General features: G+C 44.4%; 1 protein-coding gene across 1 annotated transcript in view; it reads right to left on the bottom strand.

The window, feature by feature from the left end:
• LOC147109627 (DNA repair protein RAD51 homolog B) overlaps positions 1–23,987 on the bottom strand; it is a 41,258-nt gene that overhangs the window by 4,728 nt on the left and 12,543 nt on the right. Inside the window, exons 4-6 of the mRNA XM_086002331.1 lie at positions 16,964–17,077; positions 4,747–4,876; positions 1,563–1,684 (exon numbers count right to left, since the gene is read on the bottom strand). Of these exons, the coding sequence (XP_085858457.1) occupies positions 1,563–1,684; positions 4,747–4,876; positions 16,964–17,077 (366 nt within the window). The remainder of the gene's footprint in view (positions 1–1,562; positions 1,685–4,746; positions 4,877–16,963; positions 17,078–23,987) is intronic.

Raw genomic sequence — 23,987 nt, 5'->3', positions numbered from 1 at the left:
ATCGATGGTAAGTGAGATGTTCTCATCGAGATCAAGGACTTGGAAATGGAGAGGTTGGCGGAGTAGCCCTTATAAACAGAATATGACTACGTGTCACAAGGTCCTTCACAGTTGCATTCCACTGCAAACGCTCCATTTACTAAAACTAAACATTTAAAACAGGTGTCGCACAGCACGTTTAAATCAAGTGCTGTACCATGAAGATTTTTTTTCTGTTCATGGGATGCGGACGTCGTTGGCAAGGCCAGCATTTATTGCCCATCCCTAGTTGCCCTCGAGAAGGTGGTAGTGAGCTGCCTTCTTGAACCGCTGCAGTCCGTGTGGTGAAGGTACTCCCACAGTGCTAGTAGGAGACTGATTCTTGTCCACACATTGCTTTGCCAATCTCGGCTGCATTTTCACTGGGAAGCGCCAGGTGAAGGCCTGGCACTTCACCACAGAAAATGTGATGGCTCAATCATAATTAATTGTGTTGTGCATCTTCTGGCAGTTGGTTTCAGACTGGCATTGATTACAGCTTGAGGACAGGTCATCAAACTGCTTAAATGGCGACACTACATAGTGTTTCAAGAAAGAGAACAAAAAACAACCAGGAGAAAGTTTGATGCTATATAGAACTGCACTACAGTTCAGACAAACACCTGCAACAAAAAGTGAACACAAGCACCAAAATGGTGCTGTGATGAAATACATTAGTTACAGTTCCAATAAGTTTATTGGTGTGGAAAACATTTAATCATCATGAGGGACTGTGCACTTCTGCCACATTCATAGCAGCATGAGCTGCAGGAGGTGGGGAGGGGAAAAAGGAAACAAAGGTCATAGCAAGACTGAGACATGTTTAATGCCAAACAGAGCAATGGCACCCAAAGGTACAATTAATCCCATAGTGAAACTCTGACCATTCACAAGCGGGATTTCTCAAAAAGGTAGATAATAAACATTGCCAAAGAATAACACAAGTGGCATGGGTCTTAAACAATGTGATTCACTACCATTTCTTAGGCGGTTCCTGGAATCTGTACCCATAAAGTGAATAATTTGCTAGGGTTTTCACCCCAATCACCATCCAGCATTTATCACATGACAGAATCAAGTGTTATCCCCTATAGTGAATAGTCTGCCCATATTCAGCGTCAAGGCTCACATGAAGAATGACCACTTGGGTGAGGTATCAGAGGGTGACCGACATCCATGGAACCATAACCCAGCAAGGGAGTCAATGCTTCCAGGTGTGGAGGGGAAACAATTGGAGAAGATTGGTGAATAATTGTCAAATAATTGAAATTAATAATTGGAAGGACAACTTTAGGGTGATAGTCTCACACAGTTGGACTTTGTAAATTGCATTCTAACTGCAGCCAGTGCAAAACAAACTTTAAATCAGATAGTCACCTCTACCATCTAGAAACTTGATTTATAACTATTTAACACAGACAAACAGCCAACTGTCCTGTCAGCTCTGCTCAAACACATCTATCTGTTTGTAAACGTAGCAAGCATTGAATGGAGAATGTGCTTTTTTTGTAAACTTTGATTACCACCTTATAATTCCATCTTACCTCGTTGTAGACGCATGAGCAATGATGTTTCCACCAATTGGCTTTTTTGGATCAGCAGCAAACATTGCTGCCCCATCGACCAGGGCCACGACCTGGTTAGTTATTACCACAGCTACCCCAAACTAGAAGAAAAATAAGTGCAAGATGTCAAGATGTGATGCACACCACTCTAATTTCTGTACAAGTTATAGAAATCACAATTCTTCTCTTTCAGTTTCCATGGCCGTGATTTCGTCAACCGTGGCAAGTCCGGTGCGGCCGGAGTAGGTGGCAGCTTCAAACCCTGCTCGTGTCTTCATCCTGCCGCCAAGTGATTTTGCCCTGATTGGGCTCGTTAAGCCCACCCTACGAGGTCCCCGGCCAATTAAAAGGAAGCCGGTCTGATGACATCATTTGATGACACGTCATCAGCCGGTTTCCTTAAAGGGCCATGTCCACATTCATTTGACAGTTCTGCTGTCAGTGTTCTACAGCATTGAGGTGCTGCCAACACTGATGAGCACTGCACAAAGGTGTACGGCTGCACTCAGGCTCTCCCATGACTCCCTCCATGTGCTTATGGAGGGAGTCACAGCATGCAGGGAGGTTCCCTTCCCTTCCATTGGGCGGAAGAGACCTCCCCAGGAGACCAACGCAGCCTGGTTGCACACTGCACAGGAGGACACAAGCAGGGATGTCATCAGGAGGACCAGGCTGCAGTGGCACAAACATTTCTATGATCTCAGTAGATCATGAAACATTACTGTAAAGCCACACTCAACCGCATTCTGCTGTGCCACTCATCACATCCCCATCACTCTGCCTTCCCTACCCTACTCCTGAACATCCTTACTCACACCAGCTTACCTTATACCTCCACCCATCCCTTTCTATCTGTATTATCACTTCCACCCCATTCACTCACCCTCATCCTTGTCCAATCATACCAACTAACAACACACAAGGGTAGGCACTTGGGTGTTTCATGCAATGTTCATGTAGTTTCTGTAAATGTGGTGTCAAACATTGAAACCTTTATTTTCAACACGTTGCCTTCTTGGACAGATGTGTGTGCACTTTTGGAAGTGGCTTAGTGAGTTCCAGTAAATGGTTAGACATGACATCCCCCAACCCCAATGGTGATGAGTGTGAAAGGAATGGCTTGGACATTGTAGGGGTGCTTTATGGTGCTGGTGTGGGGTGGTGCCAGCCTGGCACATCATGTGGCAGCCAGGGTGTACAGCGTCAACTGAAGTAAATCTGGCCATGGTGAGGCCATCGCTGGCATCCCGGGCAGCAAGGTGGTCAGGTGCTGATGCCATGTAGCATCAGGTGGTTGCGGAGAATGTTGGTGTGCCTGGTGATGTTGGTATTGGGGCTGATCGTGGTGGGATTCCGAGGACCAAGGTGAGATTTTTTCAAGGGCACCGATGCTGCTGGAATAGCTGAAGTTGAGATAACAGAAGCGATCTGTCAATGCTGAGAGGTGTTGCTCCAAGGAGATGACAGTGGGTACAGAGTTTACTCCAAACACTTCCAAACTGCATACAGCTCAAAAGTGTCTTCCAAATCCTGAAGGCTCAAGCTTCTGACATTGGAAAAAGTGAACAGCTGTGAAATGGTAGCGTTTATACCACTTTTGCAGCTGTCACCTATTCACAGCAATGGAGAGTCATAGAGATCCCCAAACGACAGGAACCTTGTGGAAAAGTTGAAAAAATGGCCAGAAAGGTGGTAAAATGCTGTTCAACTACCTATAAAGAGCCTCTTAATTATCTCAATTGGCTGACCCGCCGCTTAGTGCCGGGTCTGCAAAGCACAGGCAGACACCGCACTTCGGAAACTAACACGGAGGTGGGTTCAGAGCGGTATCCTGACCCACTGTCAACCTTTTAGATTTTGACAGCAGAACCACCTCCGAACCCGCCCTCTGAGCATCAGCAAAATTCCGGCCAGTGTCTTTTTTGAGTCCGCTAAATTTATGCACAATGGAGATATTAACATTTCAGAAAGCTAAAGTAAACAAAGCTTTTGCCAGCAGAGCCAATAACTCAAAATTACAGAACCCTGTGGCACAGATTAGTATTTAAAAGAGTAAGAACCATTAAAGTGACAATGGATTCAGGCACTAAACACACTGCGTAGCAGACCCACTAACTCTAAGCATGCAGACCTGAAAGTGCAGGAAAACAGGGCTAGTGAACTTTCAGTAAAAACACACTTTCAATGGTCTTGGCCTAGTGCCAATCTTGCATAAAAAATCTTCTTCCCAGCATGCAATATGCGTTGTATTGCAAAACGCTATGGTTAAATGCACATGTTCAAAGCTGTTAAGCATCTTTGGTTTCGAATGAACTATACAATTTAATAACTTGGTTCTTGCAATTTACCAATCAAATCCCGAGTACACCCAAGCAATTGTCCTTCATTTCAACAAAATAATACAGAAGATTTAGAATTATGAAGCGTTCTGATGGGCTAACAAGGGCAAGCCTATTTCCTTTGGACAATGAGTCAGTGATGAAGGTCAACTATCACAGAGTAAGCAGCGAGGTGAAGAGCAAATGTTCTTACGCAGAGTTGTTGGAGGGTGGAATGCTTTGCCAGAGAGATTAGCTGATGCAAAGATCATTATATCACGTGAAAAGTGGAGAAATACTTGAAGTATAAGAAGATACAGGGGTATGGGGAGAGCACAGGGCAGTAGGATTAGGGTTAGGAAAAAAGCTGCTGGAGGCACAATGGATCAAATAGCCTTCTCGGTGCCGTAAGTGCTTATGGCTCTGGAGAACATTCATGGAATTTCCCTCCCCTATTCTGGTCTAGAAAGAAAGAAAATTCAAAAATAATATGGCGTTGGGTAAACACGCTGAACACTGGAATATCTTTAAATGTTTCAGTCATTTGGATTCCACTTATTGAGAATCGCCAGCATCCACAGATTGCCCCTTACAAGACTAAACATTCACACAAAATGTTAGCAAGCTGGTTAGCAGTGATTCTCAACTCAAAGCAAACTTATGCTGCATTTTTCTTCCCCATCCTTTCCTACAGACATTTGATATAAGTCTTCACTGCCTCTCTACCCCCACCCCCCGAAAAACGTATCAAGACTGGCTTAATCCCTACGAACCTTGATACACAAATGTCTCCAAATTCAAAATTTGAGCCAACAATGTTATACAAATTTGAGTGCAAGTCTTACCTCATCTGCCAGTCGCAACAACATCCGTAGAAACCGTGCAAGATGCATCTGCCGAGCCGATAGTTCGCCTCTCCCAGAGTAGTCGGTCCTGTACAAGGCTGTTGCACTGTCTACAATTAACAAGGCATATCTACAAAGTGGGAAGACAACTTTTTTAAAAACTGCATTCAGCAACAATAGCAGAACTCGACAATACAAGGAGAGAAGTAGTCAAGGAAAAACTAAGGAAAAGCTATTTGCCCCATCATTTAATTTACTTCAAGGTAATTTTCCGGGTCTGCCTTGTCTACACCACTTAATATTGTATATACTACAATGGGACAGCCCCCCCCCCTTGAATGCCTTCTTTCTAGACCAGTTCTCAATCTTTTTGCTTCTGAGGTCCCCAATCCCGTGTTATAAAAATTCCACGGACCCCCTGTAACAACACAAGTTTTGTTTCTGTATAAAAATTCTCAGCGCCACTCCCACTCACCATGTTACTGCTGCTATCCTGGCACTGCAGAAAATAGTAGTCCCCATGCCCATCCCACTCCCTCTTTCCCTCCACATGAGCCCCAATCACCTGACGCCCCCCCCCGCCAGTCGCCCTCTTTCCTCCGCAACCCCCGACTCCCTCATTGACTGTTCCCGACATATCAGCTGGTCCCCAGTGCGCTGCTTGATTGTCAGTCAAACAGTCTTTTTCCCCCATCGCCAATGTTTTTATAACTAATAAACAAAAGTGTACAATAAGAGTGTGTTTTTTCATTTTCAAGGCCTGTATGATTTTTCTCCCAAATTGCTGGCAGCAGTGTCCAGATTAATGTTTTATTCCTGGTGGCTCCAGGACAATCCTGGAAGGTTGAAATCCTAGCTGGAGGCCAACATTGGGTGTGAACAATCAGGCCTACCTGTGATGCTTTCCTTGGCAGAGCAAGACTGCTAACACTCAAGGTTTAGGCTTGCAGGTGAAGAATGAATGAGGTTAGGCACCAAAGGGCAGCCAGCACCTTTGTAACTATACTACAGTGTGAATCAACACTTTGAAGACAGCAGGAGAGAAAATGGGGGAAAAATTAGACAGTGCAGAATTTTTAAATGAGTTTGTAAACTGTTTCGGTTTTGTTGGTAGCAAGTGTCAATCCTAATAGTTTCCCAATGTTGACATATCCCGCTCTTCTTCCTCCCCAAAGACAGCGTCTTGGTGATTGATCCCAGCAACTCCTTTCCTCCTTGCAGCTTGTGGTAAACCACTGTATTGTATATTGCCACCTCTGGGTGGCGCTGTGTATGGAGGCATGCCTCAGCTGACTCCACCCACCACTGTGTGGGTTTCGTTCAGACTTGTTCAGTCGCTCACGAAGAAGCATGGTCTCTTCTTAGCTAATAAAAGCCTTATTCATCTCTTCTTTCGACTCGTCATCTCTTCTTCGACTCATCACCTTTTATGAAGTAATTGATAAGCGTATCACAGCTGCCGCCTATTTCCTTGCCCCTTCATTTGATTGACAATCTCGACTACGTGAATAACAAACATAGGACAAATCTGCCGCTGACATTGCAGACGTTCGGGAGGGAGGGAACAGAGGTCTGAGTCGGGGCCAGAGCTGCCAGTTTGCTCAGCTCGATCCCACCTTTACATGACGATGTATTTTTTTTTAAACTTACTTTTTTTTTAATCCCACACCCCTTGGCGGACCTCTTGAAATCTTCTCACAGACACCTGGCTGTGAATCCATGTTCTAGACTACAGATTTCAAATTTCATAGAATCATTCAGCCCATCGTGCCTGTGCCAGCTCTCTGAAAGAGCTATCCAATTAGTCCTACTCCCCTTCTCTTTCCCTATAGTCCTGCAAATTTTTATTTTTCAAGTATATATCCAATTCCCCTCATTTTCTCTCATCTTTCTTTATAGCACATCTCCTTTAGACAGGATCAGTTTTGTAATTCTTCTCTGCTCCCTCTCCAAAAATATGTTTGTGTGGCATGCTAACCAGAATTGAACACTTCCAAGTGAAGTCTTGTACTCTACTCCTCTAATTGCATACCCAGCATGTTATTAGCTTTAATTGCTTCAACATATTGTCTAGACAAAAAGTAATGGGCCTGAATTTGCGGTCAGAGGCTTCCCGCGGGCAGATGTCTCTGAACCACAATAAATCTACGCACCTACCTGATCCTGGATCCACGGAGACTCACGCTCCTGGGCCTCTACGCGTAGGCCTGCGTATCCCAGGGGCGCATGCGGTTCGCAAGTGCCCCTCAGATCACGTGGGCCGGCTCAAGTAATCAGAAAGGGGATTCCCATTCTGCTTATGGGGATTCCATTTATGTACAGAATCCCCAAAGGCTTAATAAGAATCACCAAAAAACACATGTACACACTGAAATAAAAAAACTTACATGTTTAAAATAAATTAAAATCCAATTTCATTAAACATTTAAAACAAAAATTTAATTTTGTAAAATAAATGTCAACATTGTTTAAGGGGCCAAAAATAAAAAAACTTATTTTACAGGTTTTTGAATGTTAAAATGATTTAAAAATGTTATTTTAATATTTATTTTACCCTTACACTGGTAAAAGCAGGCCTTACGCCTGCTTTTACCAGGCGCAAGAGTTTCATTGATATTTGCTGGGTAAGAGTTGGGCAAATAGCCAAACTCTCCGCCAGCAAATGTCCATTTCCTGCGCATGTGGAGGATCTATCAAGAAGATTCTTGACAAATTGCAAGTTCCGGGTTTTTGCACACGCGCAGCCCATGCGTAAACCTGGAACTTGCGAGGCACTTACGGCCAAGTACGCATCGCGTACGTGGTCATAGGCCACAGAAAATCTGAGCCAATGAGTCTACCATCCCTCCCAGATCCCCTAAGATTTCCTCTGTCTTTTCAGTTCTTTGCTCTGCAGTTGGCTGCACTATACCTGACCTGGGAGTGCTTGATGCTGAAATGGCAATGTGTTCCACTGCCCAGCACAAACGCCACTCACATTGATGAGCAAATAATTACAAGCTGAGATGGGCAGAAAATTACTTTTGGGAGCCCTAGAGCACTATAGCTAGCAGTCTGCCTAACTGTAGCTGGACTTCGGAGAGAATACAATAGTTTACTGCTGTCGGTCAACTTCTACAAAGCAGGAGTCAGAGGTTCACAAGCAGCCACTAACTAGAAACCAAGTTTCCCTTCGTCTTGTCATGCAATGTAAATGTTAATATACACCCCACTGTTCTTATACTAGTAATTAACTTCTGTTAGGCCTGACTAACAGAGTTCCATCAACAAGTTTCAAGACGCTTATTTTCAGGAGAGTGCAGGAATAGGAGAAGAAGGGAATACCTTTTCATGAGCAATCCTGGTGAATAAAACATTGTTACCATGGTACCCATTTTCAATTTCAAATACTTCCATGTCAGAAACACCACAGACATATGCAAAGTAAAGCATCAATGAACCTTGACCTCAACTTCAAGAGTATCTGCTACTGTGTGAATATTAACATTTCCTGTACTAGCCATTTTATGTTTTCTGACTGAGATTGATTGACAATTTGTGCCAGATTTGGGAAACTGCTAAATGGTAGGCCTGCACTCACTGGGGCCTGGGTTAAGAAAGGTTTAAATAGGACACTTAAAGCCTGCAATTTAGAATCATAGATATTTACAGCACAGGAGGCCGCCATTTGGCCCATCTTGTCCGTGCAGATCGACAAAGAGCTATCCAGCCTAATCCCACTTTCCAGCACTTGGTCCGTAACCTTGTAGGTTACGGCACTTCAAGTGCATATCCAAGTACTTTTTAAATGTGAGTTCCAGGCCCCACCACCCTCTGGGTGAAACAATTTCTCCTCAAATCCCCTCTAAACCTCCTAGCAATTACTTTAAATCTATGCCCCGGTTATCGATCCCTCTGCTAAGGGAAGTAGGTCCTTCCTATCCACTCTAGCTAGGTCTCAATTTTATACACCTCAATTAGGTCTCCCCTCAGCCTCCTCTGTTCCAAAGAAAACAACCCCAGCCTCTCCAATCTTTCCTCATAGCTAACATTCTCCAGCCCAGGCAACATCCTCGTAAATCTCCTCTGTACCCTCTCTAGCGCAATCACATCTTTCCTGTAATGTGGTGACCAGAACAGCACGCAGTACTCTAGCTGCGGCCTAACTAGTGTTTTATACAGTTCAAGCACAACCTTCCTGCTCTTATATTCTATGCCTCGGCTAATAAAGGCAAGTATCCCGTATGCCTTCTAACTACTTTATCTACCTGTCTTGCTACCTTCAGGGATCTGTGGACATGCACTCCAAGGTCCCTCTGAACTTCTCAGTGTCCTACCATTTACTGTGTATTCCCTTGCCTTGTTAGCCCTCCCCAAATGCATTACCTCACACTTCTCCAGCTTGAATTCCATTTGCCACTGTTCTGCCCACCTGACCAGTCCATTGATATCTTCCTGCAGTCTACAGCTTTCTTCTTCATTATCAACCACACGGCCAATTTTTGTATCATCTGCAAACTTCTTAATCATACTTCCTACATTCAAATCCAAATCATTGATATATACCACAAAAAGTAAAGGACCCAGTACTGAGCCCTGCGGAACCCCACTGGAAACAGCCTTCCAGTCACAAAAACCACCCTTCAACCATTACCCTTTGTTTCCTGCCTCTGAGGCAATTTTGGATCCAAGGTTTCGACCCGAAACGTTGACTCTCTCTCCACGGATGTTGCCTGGCCTGCTGAGTTTTTCCAGCATTTTCTGTTGCCACTTTGCCTTGGATTCCATGGGCTTTTACTTTCGTGACCAGTTTACCATGCGGGACCTTATCAAAAGCCTTGCTAAAATCTACATAAGCTACATCAAATGCACTATCCTCATCAACCCTCCTTGTTAGCTCCTCAAAAAATTCAGTCAAGTTAGTCAGACACAACCTTCCCTTAACAAATCCATGCTAAATGTCCCTGATTAATCCATGTCTTTCTAAATGAAGATTTATCCTGTCCCTCAGAATTTTTTCCAATAATTTTCCCACCGAGGTTAGGCTGACTGGCCTGTAATTACTCGGTCTAGCCCTTGCTCCCTTTTCAAACAACGGTACCATGTTAGCAGTCTTCCGGCACCACACCTGTAGCCAGAGAGGATTGGAAAAAAAAAATGGTCACAGCCTCTGCTATTTCCTCTTTTACTTCTGTCTGGGGTACATTTAATCCGCGCCTGGGGATTTATCCACTTTCAAAGATGCTAAACCCCTTAATACTTCCTCTTTCACTATGTTTATTTAATCTAATATTTCACACTCCTCCTCTCCGATTGCAATTTCTGCATCGTCCCTTTTGTGAAAACAGATGCAAAGTATTCATTAAGAACCATACCCATGTCTTCCGCCTCCACACACAGGTTAACTTTATGGTCCCTAATAGGGCCTACTCTTACTTTAGTTATCCTCTTGCTCTTAAGTGCATTTATAAAACATCTTTGGGTTTTCCTTGATTTTACTTGCCAGTATTTGCTTTCCTAATTTCCTTTTTAATTTCACCCCTGCACTTTCTATACTCCTCTAGGGTTTCTGCAGTATTGAGCCCTCAGTATCTGTCATAAGTTTCCCTTTTTTTCTTTATCCTTCCCTGTATGCCCCTTGACATCCAGGGAGCTCTAGATTTGTTAGTCTCACCATTTTTCTTTAAGGGAACATACAGTAAACTCTTTCGTATCCGGCAACTGCGGGACCGGGATGGTGCCAGTTGATTAAAAATTCTGGATAATGGAGAGGTATACCTACTGAGGCAATTTATATAATCGGCCGACCTCGGACCAGAAGAGACAATGGAGTGACAATGGCCCAAGGTACGAGAGCCCCGTTACTCAGCCACAGGTGCAGGAACCCCGGTTACACAGCCACAGGAGCCGCGGTTACACGGCCACATGTGCAGGAGCCGCAGTTACTCGGCCACTTGTGCAGGAGCCTTGGTTACACGGCCACAGATCCAGGAGCCCCGGTTACACAGCCACAGATCCAGGAGCACCGGTTACACGGCCACAGATCCAGGAGCCCCGGTTACACGGCCACAAGTGCTGGAGACCCGGTTACACAGCCACAGGTACAGGGGACCCGGTTACACAGCCACAGGTACACGAGCCCCGGTTACACAGCCAGAGGTGCAGGAGCCATGGTTACACGGCAAAAGGTACGAGAACCCCAGTTACACAGCCACAAATATACAGTAAAACTTACCTTTGGGTACTCCTGAATTTTGCCAGTTATTAAAGAATTCCGGATGATTAAAAGTACCGTTTAAACAAGAGTTTACTGTATTTGCTCTGAGCCCTCATTACCTCCTCCTTGAATGCCTCCCACTGCTCTGCCACTGATTTACCTTCAAGTTTCTGTCTCTAGCCCACTTTGGCTAAATCACATCCCAGCTTAGTAAAATTAGCTTTTTCCCAATTGAGAACTTTTATTCCTGGTCTATCCTTGTCCTTCTCCATAACTATGATAAATCTAACTGAATTATGATCACTACCACCAATATGCTCTCCCACTGATACCCTTTCCACCTGCCCAGCTTCAGTCCCTAAAACTAGGTCCAGAACCGCCCCCCTCTCTTGTTGGGCTTGCTATGCAGTGTCTAAAAAAATTCTCCTGAATGCATTTTAAGAATTCTGCTCCCTCTATACCTTTCACACTAATTTTATCCCAGTTAATATAAGGGAAGTTGAAATCCCCTACTATTACTGCCCTATGTTTGCACTTCTCAGAAATTTGCCGACATATTTGCTCTTCTATCTCCCTCTGACTGTTTGGGGGTCTATAGTACACTCCCAGCAGTGTGACTGCCCCTTTTGAAAGATGACTTTCATTTCACCAATCTGCACTAGATTCAAATTCAGGTCTTAGAAGGTGAAGGACTCAACTGCAATACCTGTTGTGTATGTAACCGTTTACCTTTAAGGGAACTATAGAATGTAACCGTTCGCCTTTAAGAGCACTACTTTAGGGTGGCACTATTTATTGGCTCATGTATACTGTAATACCGATAGTGACCACACCAGTATATAAGGGTTGGAATACGTTAACTAGGGCAGAAATCGCCCAGACCTCTGAATAGTAAAGACCTGTTTTGTTTGTACTTCTAAAGTCTCTGAAGTTATTTACTGCACAACCTACAGACTTTACAGTGGCGACGAGTCCGATCGTACCCTGCGGCAAGACTAACCAGTAGCAGAGAGCTTCAAAAAGAAAACACGAGGCTCCGTCTACTAAAAGTATAGTACTTACTGGAAGCTGGAAGATTAACAGCAAAGCTGCGGCAGCAACAGGCACAGATTACCCTGCTACCACATCTTGAGTGAGCCAATCAGCCTAAAACAAGGCGGCCGAAGAGACTGTGAGTAGGAAAAAAAATTAAAGCAAATAAATAAAAAAAAACGGGGTAGAAGTATTTGGAGGAGAAGGGCAAAGCATTCGGGTCCAACGACGTCGGGTGACAGCCGGACCGGGCAGTGTGAGAAGCCGTGCAGCAACCGCTGCCACGAAGCGCTGAGCCTGCGAGTAGGCGCGGGAGTGTCAGAGCCGAGAGCCGCGCGAGCGGGGGAGCCAGAGCCGAGCGGGAGGCGTTGCAAGCCAGCGATCGCATCTCCAGATAAGGGCTGAGAGCCGCGAGAGTGATCGCATCTACAGATAAGGGCCGGCAGCCGCTTCGCGATCCAGCGATCGCATTATAGATAAGGGCCGCACTCGGGCTGACAGACGGCGTCAGGGGACCAGGTGAAGACCGCCAAGCGCGGGAAAACCGCCATTGAAGTGGGCGGGGAGAGCGAGAAGCGCGGGAAAGCTGCCATTTTCGCGGGGAAACCGCTGAAGAAGAAGAAGATGGAAGCGGGAAACCGCCATCTTGGAAATTATTAAGAATTTTCAAAAATTAATAATAAGTAAAGAAATACTTGTGTTGTTCTCGAGAAGAGAAGAAGATGCCTAAACGAGGTAATATCACCAAATGCTATCGTTGTGGGAAGTCAACACACGACCAAAAGCAATGCTGGGGTAAAAACCAGGAATGCTGGAAATGTGGCAAGATCGGGCACATAGCTAAAGTGTGCCGGTCAGGAACGACGTGCAACAATAATGAGTCCTCACAAAAATGGGACAGAAAGGTACATGATGCAAATAGGAAGAGTCTGAAGGAACAGAAGTCGGACACACACGCCAAAGGCAGAGGACTGGACGGTCTAAGAATTCACAACGTGAGCAATGAAGCCGACCGTCAAACTATTTGGATAACGCTACCGATTGAAAAGGTCCCAGTAAAAATGGAAGTGGACACCGGATCGGCGTTGACGGTCATGAATAAGCATGACTATCAAAAGTTTTTCAAGCATATTCCACTACGGGATGCGGGTCTGATACTGAAGACATACACGGGGCAAAAAGTATTCCCCATCGGGAAGATAGAGGTCAAGGTGAAATACAAAGATAAAGTTCACCACCGGTTGGAGCTGTATGTGTTGTCTGAGGGAGGCCCACCACTTCTGGGACGGGAGTGGATCCAGAAAATAAAGATGGATTGGCATGCACTAAACACCATGACGGTGGAGCCCGAAAAAGAGGACGTCAAACCTGAACGGTTGGCCAGAATATTAGACGAAGCTAAAGAGGTATTCCAGCAAGGACTGGGAAAGCTACGAGGTATTAAAGCAAAGGTCAAGATTGCAGAACATGCAAGCCCAAAGTTTTGTAAGGCCAGGTCGGTACCGTATGCAATACGACCGGCAGTGGAGGCAGAACTAGAAGAACTTGAACGATCAGGGGTTCTGTCAAAAGTAGACCACAGTGAGTGGGCCACGGCCATTGTACCCGTCATGAAATCCTCACCAAGTAGTAAGCCAGGGGGACCGGGGAAGGTCCGTATCTGCGGGGATTTCAAGATCACAGTGAACCCGGTGCTTCAGTCGGTACAATACCCGCTGCCAAGGATTGAAGATATTTTCGCTTCGTTGGCTGGAGGAAAACACTTCACGAAGATAGACCTAGCTCAGGCATATTTACAGATGGAGGTTGAGGAAGAGTCACGCCAATACCTAACTATCAATACCCACAGAGGGTTGTACCGTTATAACAGACTGGTCTTTGGAGTGGCTTCGGCACCAGCAATTTGGCAGAGGGCCATGGAACAGGTGTTACAAGGAATTCCAAGCACGCAGTGCTATTTGGATGATATCCTAATCACGGGAATGGATGAAGAGGAACACCTCACGAATTTGAAACTGGTACTCACCAGGTTAAAGGAGTATGGCCTTAGGGTTAACCGCAATAAGTGTGAGTTTTTCCAAAAACGAATCTCATACTGCGGTCATATCATTGACCGTGAGGGACTACATAAATCACCGGAGAAGATAGAAGCAGTCGTGAAGGCTCCCGCTCCAGGGAACGTGTCACAGTTAAGATCATTCTTGGGGTTAATCAATTACTACCACAAGTTCCTACCAAATTTGTCCACGGTGCTGCATCCACTGAATGAGCTGTTGCGAAAGGAGACACCATGGAAGTGGAGTGAGGAGTGCAAAAAGGCTTTTCGCAGAAGCAAGGAGTTGATTACCTCTGAAGAAGTGTTGGCTCATTTCAACCCAGCATTACCCCTTCGGCTGGCGTGTGATGCTTCACCGTACGGAATTGGAGCAGTACTTTCGCACAGGCTACCAAATGGCTCGGAAAGGCCAGTGGCTTTTGCGTCCCGATCTTTGACACCCGCGGAGCGAAATTACGCCCAGATAGACAGGGAGGCCCTCAGTCTTGTGTGGGGCGTGAAGAAATTCAACCATTACTTGCAATGTAAGAGGTTCACATTGCTGACAGACCACCAGCCGTTGGTGTCCATATTTAACCCGAACAAGGCCGTGTCCAACATGACAGCACAAAGGCTACAAAGATGGTCAGTCTTACTTGGGGCACACCAGTATGATATTGAATACAAACGGTCCAAGCAACATAGAAACGCTGATGGGCTATCACGCTTGCCATTGCCAATGGTAGAAGAAGCGAGGACAGTAGACCCAGTAGAGTTGTTCCACTCATCAATAGTGGAGTGTTTGCCGATCACGAACTCAATGATCGAAAATGAGACAAGGAATGACCCGACTCTTTCACGAGTCTATGACTTAACGGTGGAGGGATGGCCAGCGCAGTGCGAACCAACACTGCAAGCATTCGCACAGAGGAAAGGACAACTGTCTGTGTGTCAAGGAACCCTGATGTGTGGGTCTAGAGTGGTGATTCCACCCAAACTCCAAAAGAAAATACTCAAGGAGCTGCACGAAGGACACCTGGGGGGCGTAAAGATGAAGAACCTAGCTAGGGCGTTTGTGTGGTGGCCAGGCATCGATGGGGACATAGAGGAGATAACGAAGAATTGCCTAGGATGTCAGAGGGTTCAGAACGCGCCACCACAGGCTCCTCTGCACCCATGGGAGTGGCCCTCATCTCCCTGGCAAAGAGTACACATCGACTTTGCGGGCCCTTTCATGGACTCGATGTTCTTAATAGCGGTAGATGCCCACTCCAAGTGGCCGGAAGTAATTAAGATGACCACCACCATGACGGAAAAAACCATTACGGTGCTAAGGACAATGTTTGCGCGGAATGGTCTGCCAGAACAGATCTGTTCCGATAATGGGCCGCAATTTGTGTCTGAGGAATTTAAGAAATTTCTAAAAAGCAATGGGGTTAAACATTACACATCAGCCCCATACCATCCCGCCTCCAATGGACTGGCTGAAAGATTTGTCCAGGCCTTCAAGAAGGCCATAAAGGCCATGAGTAATGAAGACATAAGTTTACAGCATAAGGTGGATAGCTTTTTGTTGGCCTATCGAAATGCAACACATGCGGTCACGAATCAAACTCCCGCAATGATGTTTTGCAATAGACGCCTAAGATGCCGGCTGGATTTGCTCAAACCAAACGTAAGAAGGGACGTAGAGAACCGGCAATTCCAGGGCATGAATGAAAGGGCCACCAGATCTTTCCAGATGGGGCAACAAGTTTTGGCCCGGGACTACCGTACGGAGAAATGGCAGCCTGGAACTATTAAAAAAAGGCTAGGACCGTTGATGTACACGGTGGACATTGGGGACAAGGTAATAAGGCGCCATGTTGACCAGATCATAGGGTCCGCCACAAATGAGCAGCCGACTTCACCACCTTACCCGAGTAATGTTGAAACTGAAGTACCCAGAACACCTACTTCTGATCTAGTAATACTAGAATCAGATAAACCTGACACTGTTGTTCCAGCTGAATCGACTTTACCAGAGACACCTACTGGATCGCTGGGAATGACGACACCACTGCGGCGTTATCCGGACAGAATCCGGAAACCTCCACAGAGACTGAACCTGTAAACTGTTTCCACTAAGAGTATGTTGCAACTGTTCCTACGGAGACTGAATCTGTGATCTGTTTTGACATGAAGTTATATATGTTATTATGTTATGTTAAACATGAAGTTATATGACGTTGACTCCATCGAGAGTATATCTGCAAACTGTCTATATAAGTTGAAGATTGTATGTTTAACGGGATTCTGTAAGTAATAAGCTAGAAAGGGAGGAGTGTTGTGTATGTAACCGTTTACCTTTAAGGGAACTATAGAATGTAACCGTTCGCCTTTAAGAGCACTACTTTAGGGTGGCACTATTTATTGGCTCATGTATACTGTAATACCGATAGTGACCACACCAGTATATAAGGGTTGGAATACGTTAACTAGGGCAGAAATCGCCCAGACCTCTGAATAGTAAAGACCTGTTTTGTTTGTACTTCTAAAGTCTCTGAAGTTATTTACTGCACAACCTACAGACTTTACAATACCCACTCATAACAACTACTATATTAAAAAAATATACACTTATGTAGACTTGTTTCTCATGTAAAGAAAGCAGTAAAGGCTTTAAACCAAAAAGTCATCTTGAAACAGGAGGGTGATTTATGTGTAGAATAAAGTTTAAATGCAAGCCTGATCCACGTACTAAATATTTGAATAATCCATGCTTTCCCTGGTAGGAAATGTGACTTTCTGTGTGTACTTAACTTGAGTAACATACTTCAATACAGTTAATAGGCTAAGATTACTACTAGGTCATAAAAACAAATGGTAAATAATGAAGTGAACTCTCCTGCAGTAGCTGAGATTTTGAATGGTCTGAATGAAAATGCTCACTGAACAATTATAAAAGTTGGTACCTGGATTCTGTCATCATGGCAGATGCTTGGTACAATAGCTGGGTCTGGTGATCAGTGTTGAAAGCTCGAGCATATGCAACATTGTCCAGTACATCACTTCCTGAAAGGTTGTATCTGAAAGGTGTAAGAAATGAGGCTTTAGTGGGTAGACTCCAACAACTTTCCTACTCTACTCAGTTCCAATCAATGCTTAAAAATAATTTAAATAATTAGTCTGTATTTCTATCTTTATGATTCACTGGCACCATAAAATGCATTTACATTTAAGGCTGGACGCTGAAGTGGCTGAGGCATTAAGTGTTTCCGTGTTACGAGAGATTAACAAGCCTGGTGCTAGGCCAGGAATATCAATATTTAGAGGCACAAAAAGTCAAGGAACCACAAATTAAAACATGTTCCATTGTTATGAAGTATTATTGTTAACACTGTACCTGGCAAACTTTCTAATTCCAACCCTAAATAATAGGATTTTCAAGGTAGTGGACAAAATCCTCTGCAGAAATCAGAGGCATTTAAACACCCTCCACACATTTACAATATAACCCAGACAAATACATCCAAAACCCATGGACTAGTGAAGCATATGGAACTTATCGTACATGCGAGTGGAACCTACACAACTCACCTACAGAACCTGCAAGCTATTTAGCACTCGATTCAATGGTCCTGGCCCTGCTCTCCCTCACTGGGAGGACAGTGCAGGAAAAGTCAGATGCACGAGTGGACTGGGTAGGTAGGTAGCTAAAAGGAAGACACCAGAGACTTGTAGTGAATGGGAATGTGGAGGAAGAGAAGAGAAATGAAGGTCTGACAAAAACAACCTGGAAGCAGGGAAGAACAGAAATCCACATGAGTTCAAAACAAGCTGAGAAACAGGATTCTTGAAGTCCATGTTACTATTGAGGTTTGCCTGTTCCAAGATTTAAAAAAAAATTAATTCACAGGATGTGGCCGTCGCTGGCAAGGCCAACATTTATTGCCCATCCCCAATTGCCCTAAAGGTGGTGGTGAGTCGACTTCTTGAACCACTACAGTCCGTGTGGTGAAGGTACTGCCACAGTGCAGTTAGGTAGGGAGTGCCAGGATTTTGAAACAGTGATGATGAATGGTGATATATTTCCAAGTCAGAATGGTGTGACTTGGAGGGGAACTTGGAAGTGGTGGTGTTCCCATGCATTTGCTGCCTTTGTCCTTCTAGGTGGTAGTGGTCGTGGGTTTGGGAGGTGCTGTCAAAGAAGCCATGGCGAGTTGCTGCAGTGCATCTTGCAGATGGTAAACACGGCAGCCACGGTACGCTGGTGGTGGATGGAGTGAATGTTTAAGGTGGTGGATGGGGTGCCAATCAAGCGGGCTGCTTTGTCCTGGATGGTGTCGAGCTTCTTGAGTGTTGTTGGAGCTGCTCATCCAGGGAAGTGGAGATTATTCCATCACACTCCTGACTTGTGCCTTGTAGATGGTGGAAAGGCTTTGGGGGGTCAGGAAGTAAGTCACGCACCGTAGAATACCCAGCCTCGTAACAGATCACTTCTGACCCAGTGCTACATAAGAATTAGGAGCAGGAGTAGGCTATGCAGCACTTAGAGCCTGCTTCGCCATTCAAGAAGATCAAGGCTGATCTTCTCCCTCAACTCCACCTTCCCGCACTATCCCCATACCCCTAGAGTCCTTTAGTATCCAAAAATCTGTTGATCTCTGCCTTGAATATACTCAACGACTCAGTATCCACAGCTCCCTGGGATAAGGAATTCCAAAGATTCACAATCCTTAGAGTGAAGAAATTTCTCCTCATCTCAGTCCTAAATGGCCAGCCCCTTATTCTGAGACTGTGACTCCTAGTTCTAGACTTCCCAGCCAGGGGGGCACTTTCTCCCAGCATCTAACCTGTCAAGCTCCTTAAGAATTTTATATGTTTCAATGAGATCACCTCTCATTCTTCTAAACTCTAATAATAATATAATAATTCAACTTTGTCATTGTACAATGCACAAGTACATGAACAACGAAATGTGATCTTGCAAGCTCCCATGAGTCCCGTACAAATAACATTAACATTAAACGTAAATAGCACCGTCCTGGGAGAAGCAAAGCCGCTGCGTCTGTGCGCGCCGCCATTCCATTTCCACCATTCCTCCTGTCCGACAATCTTCAGCCCAACACCCGGGCCTGCTCACCAGCCGCCCCTCCCGGGGCTCCTTCCGTGACCTTCTGCACCTGGTCTTCCCTGATGGTCACCCCTCCAGGTACTAACCAGGCCTGGCTCTAGCTTAGCTTCCAAGCCTTGCCAGTGACCCTGTCCCTAGTCCCAGGAACAGAACTAGGGCATATCCCCATCCTCAATGATGGCAGAGCCCAGCACTTCAGTGCAAGAGGCAAGGCTGAAGCGTTTCAAACCATCTTCAGCCAGAAGTGCAGAGTAGCTAACCCATTTCTACCAGTTTACTCAATCTCTCCTCATAGGACAATCCCCCCATCCCAGGAATCAGTCTAGTGAACCTTCTAAGGCAAGTATATCCTTCCTTAGGTAAGAAGACCAAAACTGTACACAGTACTCCAGCTGTGGTATCACCAAGGCCCTATATAATTGCAGTAAGACATCTTTACTCTTATACTCCAATCCCTTTGTAATAAAGGCTTACATACCATTTACTTTCCTCATTGCTTGCAGTAACTGCATGTCAACTTTCTGTGATTCGTGTAGAAGGACACCCAGGTCCCGCTGAATACCAACTTTTCCCAGTCTCTCATCATTTAAAAAATATTCTGCGTTTCTATTTTTCCTACCAAAGTGGATAACTTGTCGCTTCTCCACATTATATTTCATCTACGATGATAGTAATGCCATTGAATATCATGGGGAGGTGGTTAGACTCTTTTTTGTTGGAGATGGTCATTGACTTGTCAGGCACGAATGTTACTTGCCACCTATTAGCCCAAGCCTGAATGTCGTCCAGGTCTTGCTGCATGTGGGCATGAACTGCTTCATTATCTGAGGAGTTGCGAATGGAACTGAACACTGTGCAATCATCAGCAAACATCGCTACTTCTGACCTTATGATGGAGGGAAGGTCCATTGACTAAGCAGCTGAATATATAAGCAGCCCGACAAGGGAGGATTCGCTACTGGATCTAGTAATGGGGAATGAACCAGAGCAGATAAGAGAAGTAAAAGATGGGGAACATCTAGGAAATAGTTACCATAAGATAATAATCGAGAAGGACATAAGTATGACAAAGACCAGGGTAATAGATTGTGGAAAAGCTGATTTTGAGGGGCTGAGAATAGAACTTGGGAAAATAAAATGGACAACAATATTGGCAAACAATGATGTAGAACAGAAATGGGAAACATTTAAAACAGTATTCAAGAGAGTCCAGGAAAAATATATTCTGCTAAAAAACAAGAAAAAGCTAAACACTAATGAGACACCATAGATGAATAAAGACATAAGGGAAAAATTGTGGGTAAGAAAAGAGGCATACACTAAGTACATGGGCAGCAGGGGAGAGTATGACAAGGGACAATACGAAGAGATGCCAAAAAAAATTAGGAAGGTAAAGAACTATGAAATTAAATTATCAAGGAGCATAAAAAAAAGTAAAATATTCTACAGGAACATAAATAAAAAAAGTTGGGATGGGAATAGGGCCACTAAGGGACGGGTCAGGATAAAATCAGACAGCGAAATGGCAGAAATATTAAATAATTACTTTGCTTCAGTGCTTACCAGGGAGATACATCAGGTGGACATAACATTGGATGATGAGACTAGAAATGATGTAACTGCATTTAAATTAAAAACGGGAGAAATATTAAATAAACTAATCAAACTCAGGATAAAACCCCTCGTCCAGACGGATTACATCCGCGCACTTTAAAAGAATCTAGGGAAGAGATAGCAGAGGCACTATTACACAAAGTTAATAATTCGTTAGGAAAAGTTGTGCCAGAGGACTGGCGGATAGCTAACGTAACACCTATATTTAAGAAGGGAGATAGAACATGTTCATGGAACTATAGACCAGTTCACATCTGTGGTAGGAAAAATAATGGAATCCCTACTAAAGGAGAAAATAGAAGAACATCTAGAAACCAATAATAACAATGAATAGCCAGCATGTATTTCAAAATCGAAAGTCTTGCTTGACCAACCTCATTGAATTCTTTGAAGAGGTAAGAGAGAGTAGGACAAGGATAATGCAGATGATGTAATTTATCTAGATTTCCAAAAGACCTTTGATAAGGTACCATATAATAAACTAATGATTAAGGTCAGAGAATGCAGAGTCAGGGGACAGAATGGATAGCTGGCTGGCTTAAAGACAGAAAGCAGAGAGTATGGGTAAAGGGTAGCTATTCAGAGTGGTAGAAGTTGGGTTTCCACAAGGATCAGTGCTGGGACCACTGTTGTTCACAAGTAGATAAGTCACCAGGACCAGATGGGATGCATCCTAGGATGCTGAGGGAAGTAAAGGTGGAGGTACTGGTCATAATCTTCCAATCATCCTTGGATACGGTGGTGGTGCCAGAGGATTTGAAAATTGCAAATGTTACACCCTTGTTCAAAAAAGGGTGCAAGGATAAACCCAGCAACTACAGGCCAGTCAGCTTAACTACGGTGGAGGGGAAGCTTTCAGAAACGATAATCCGGGACAAAATTAACAGTCACTTAGACAAGTGTGGATTAATTAAGGGAAGCCACCATGGATGTGTTAAAGGCAAATCGTGTTTAACTAACTTGATTGAATTTTTTGATGAGGTAAGAGAGGGTTGACAAGCGAAATGCAGTTGATGTAGTGTACATGGACTCCAAAAGGCGTTTGATAAAGTGCCATATAATAGGCTTGCCAGCAAAGTTGAAGCCCATGGAATAAGAGACAGTAGCAGCATGGATATGAAATTGGCTAAGTGACAGAGTAGTGGTGAACGGTTGTTTTTCGGACTGGAGGAATGTATACAGTGGTGTTTCCCAGGGGTCGGTTCTAGTACCACTGCTTTTCCTGATGTATATTAATGATTTGGACTTAGGTGTACAGGGCACAGATTCAAAATTTGCGGATGACACAAAACTTGGAAGTATAATGAACAGTGAGGAGGATAGGGATAGACTTCAAGAGGGCAAAGACAGGCTAGTGGAATGGGCGGACACGTGGCAGATGAAATTTAACGCAGGAAAGTGCGAAGTGAGGCATTTTGGTAGGAGAACGAGGAGAGGCAATATAAACTAAAGGGGGTGCATGAACAGAGACCTGGGAGTATATGTGCACAAATCGTTGAAAGTGGCAGGGCAGTTTGAGAAAGCGATTAAAGAAGCGTACATATCCCGGGCTTTATAAATAGAGGCATAGAGTACAAAAACAAGGAAGTTATGAACCACCTTTACAAAACACGGGTTTGGCCACAACTGGGAGTATTGTGTCCAATTCTGGGCACCGCACTTTAGGAAGGATGAGAAGGTTTTAGAGAGGGTGCAGAAAAGATTTACAAGAATGGTTCCAGGGATGAGGGATTTCAGTTACGTGGATAGACTGGAGAAGCTGGGCTTGTTCTCCTTAGAGCAGAGAAGATAGAGAGAAGATTTGATAGAGGTGTTCAAAATCATGAGGGGTCTAGACAGAGTAGAGAGAGAGAAACTGTTCTCATTGGCGGAAAGGTCGAAAACACAGATTTAAGGTGATTGGCAGAAGATCCAAAGGCAACATGAGGAAAAACTTTTTACGCAGTGAGTGTTATGATCTGGAATGCACTGCCTGAAAGTGTAAAATTTTGAGAAATTATCATACCAGCCAATTTTTGCAAGAAATTATCACACCAGCCAATTTTTTCCTCATCTTTTCAACATCCTGGCCCTAAATTTAACAGTTGTTAGTTTCAACATTAATAGGATTTACCCAGTAGTTTTGCATTTCCAGTGGAACTTGAACAAATAAAATTTAGATGTGACCTCATTGCAACGCTGCATTTTCCTAGCTCCCACCCACCACCTTTATTCACCAAAAGCAAAAAAATTTCTTTTACTTTCGTGCATAGGAAAATTCCAATTTATGAATTTCCATTGCCCAGAATTTAACCAGTGCAATCTTCTCCACAAGAGACACATTAAAACATATTATTTATCTACTCCGTTAAGTCTCCAATCAGGAAAGGAGTGCGTGTATTACATTTCCTGAAATCAGCGCTGTATATTATGCATTGCTGACAACCTCCTCACCACCATAAATTTGCCATGCAACTTCAGCGTCTCCTCTAACTGCACATGCTCAGGAGACGCAACACCACCGATTCCGAATCCAACTGGAAGGCACGTGTGCTGTCAAAATCATTACTAAAATATAGTAGCATATAATTTGCAGTGGAATTGCTCACCAATGAACCTCATCTCTGACATCAACAAAGCAGCTTGGAGCTGAATGAAAGACGTGACGCATCAAATCTCCATAGGTAGGGCAAAAGGCAACTGAAAAGATATATCTCCTATTCGATACCTAGCTAATACACATCCTGGCCTTTTCTGTTGAAGATCTTAAGTGCCACTGTGTTCAAAGAAAAAAAAACTGAGTACCAGTTCCAAACTCTTGTTACCACTGTATCCCTGCCTCCAGTGTCAGTTGTGGTTCAGTTGGTAGCACTCTCGCCCGAGTCAGAAGGTTGTAGGTTCAAGCCCCACTCGAGACTTCAGCACAAAAATCTAGGCTGACACTCCAGTGCAGTACTGAGAGTGCTGCACTGTCGGAGGTGCCGTCTTTAGGATGAGACTTTAAACCGTGACTCCGTCTGCTCTCTCAGGTGGATGTAAAGAATCCCATGGCACTATTTCGAAGAGCAGTGGAGTTATCCCCGGTGTCCTGGCCAATATTTATCCCTCAATCAACATCACAAAAACAGATTATCTGGTCATTATAACATTGCTGTTCCTTGGAGCTTGCTGTGTGCAAATTGGTTGCTGAGTTTCCTACATTACAACAGTGACTGCACTTCAAAAGTACTTCATTGGCTGTAAAGCGCTTTGAGACATCCGGTGGTCAT

The sequence above is a fragment of the Somniosus microcephalus genome, chromosome 12 (assembly GCF_052327205.1).
Source record: "Somniosus microcephalus isolate GS21.2 chromosome 12, FLI_Smic_1.0, whole genome shotgun sequence".
In the NCBI taxonomy this organism is placed as follows: domain Eukaryota; kingdom Metazoa; phylum Chordata; class Chondrichthyes; order Squaliformes; family Somniosidae; genus Somniosus; species Somniosus microcephalus.
Note: the sequence above shows the minus strand (reverse complement) of the source record. Positions and strands in the feature narration are given on the sequence as shown.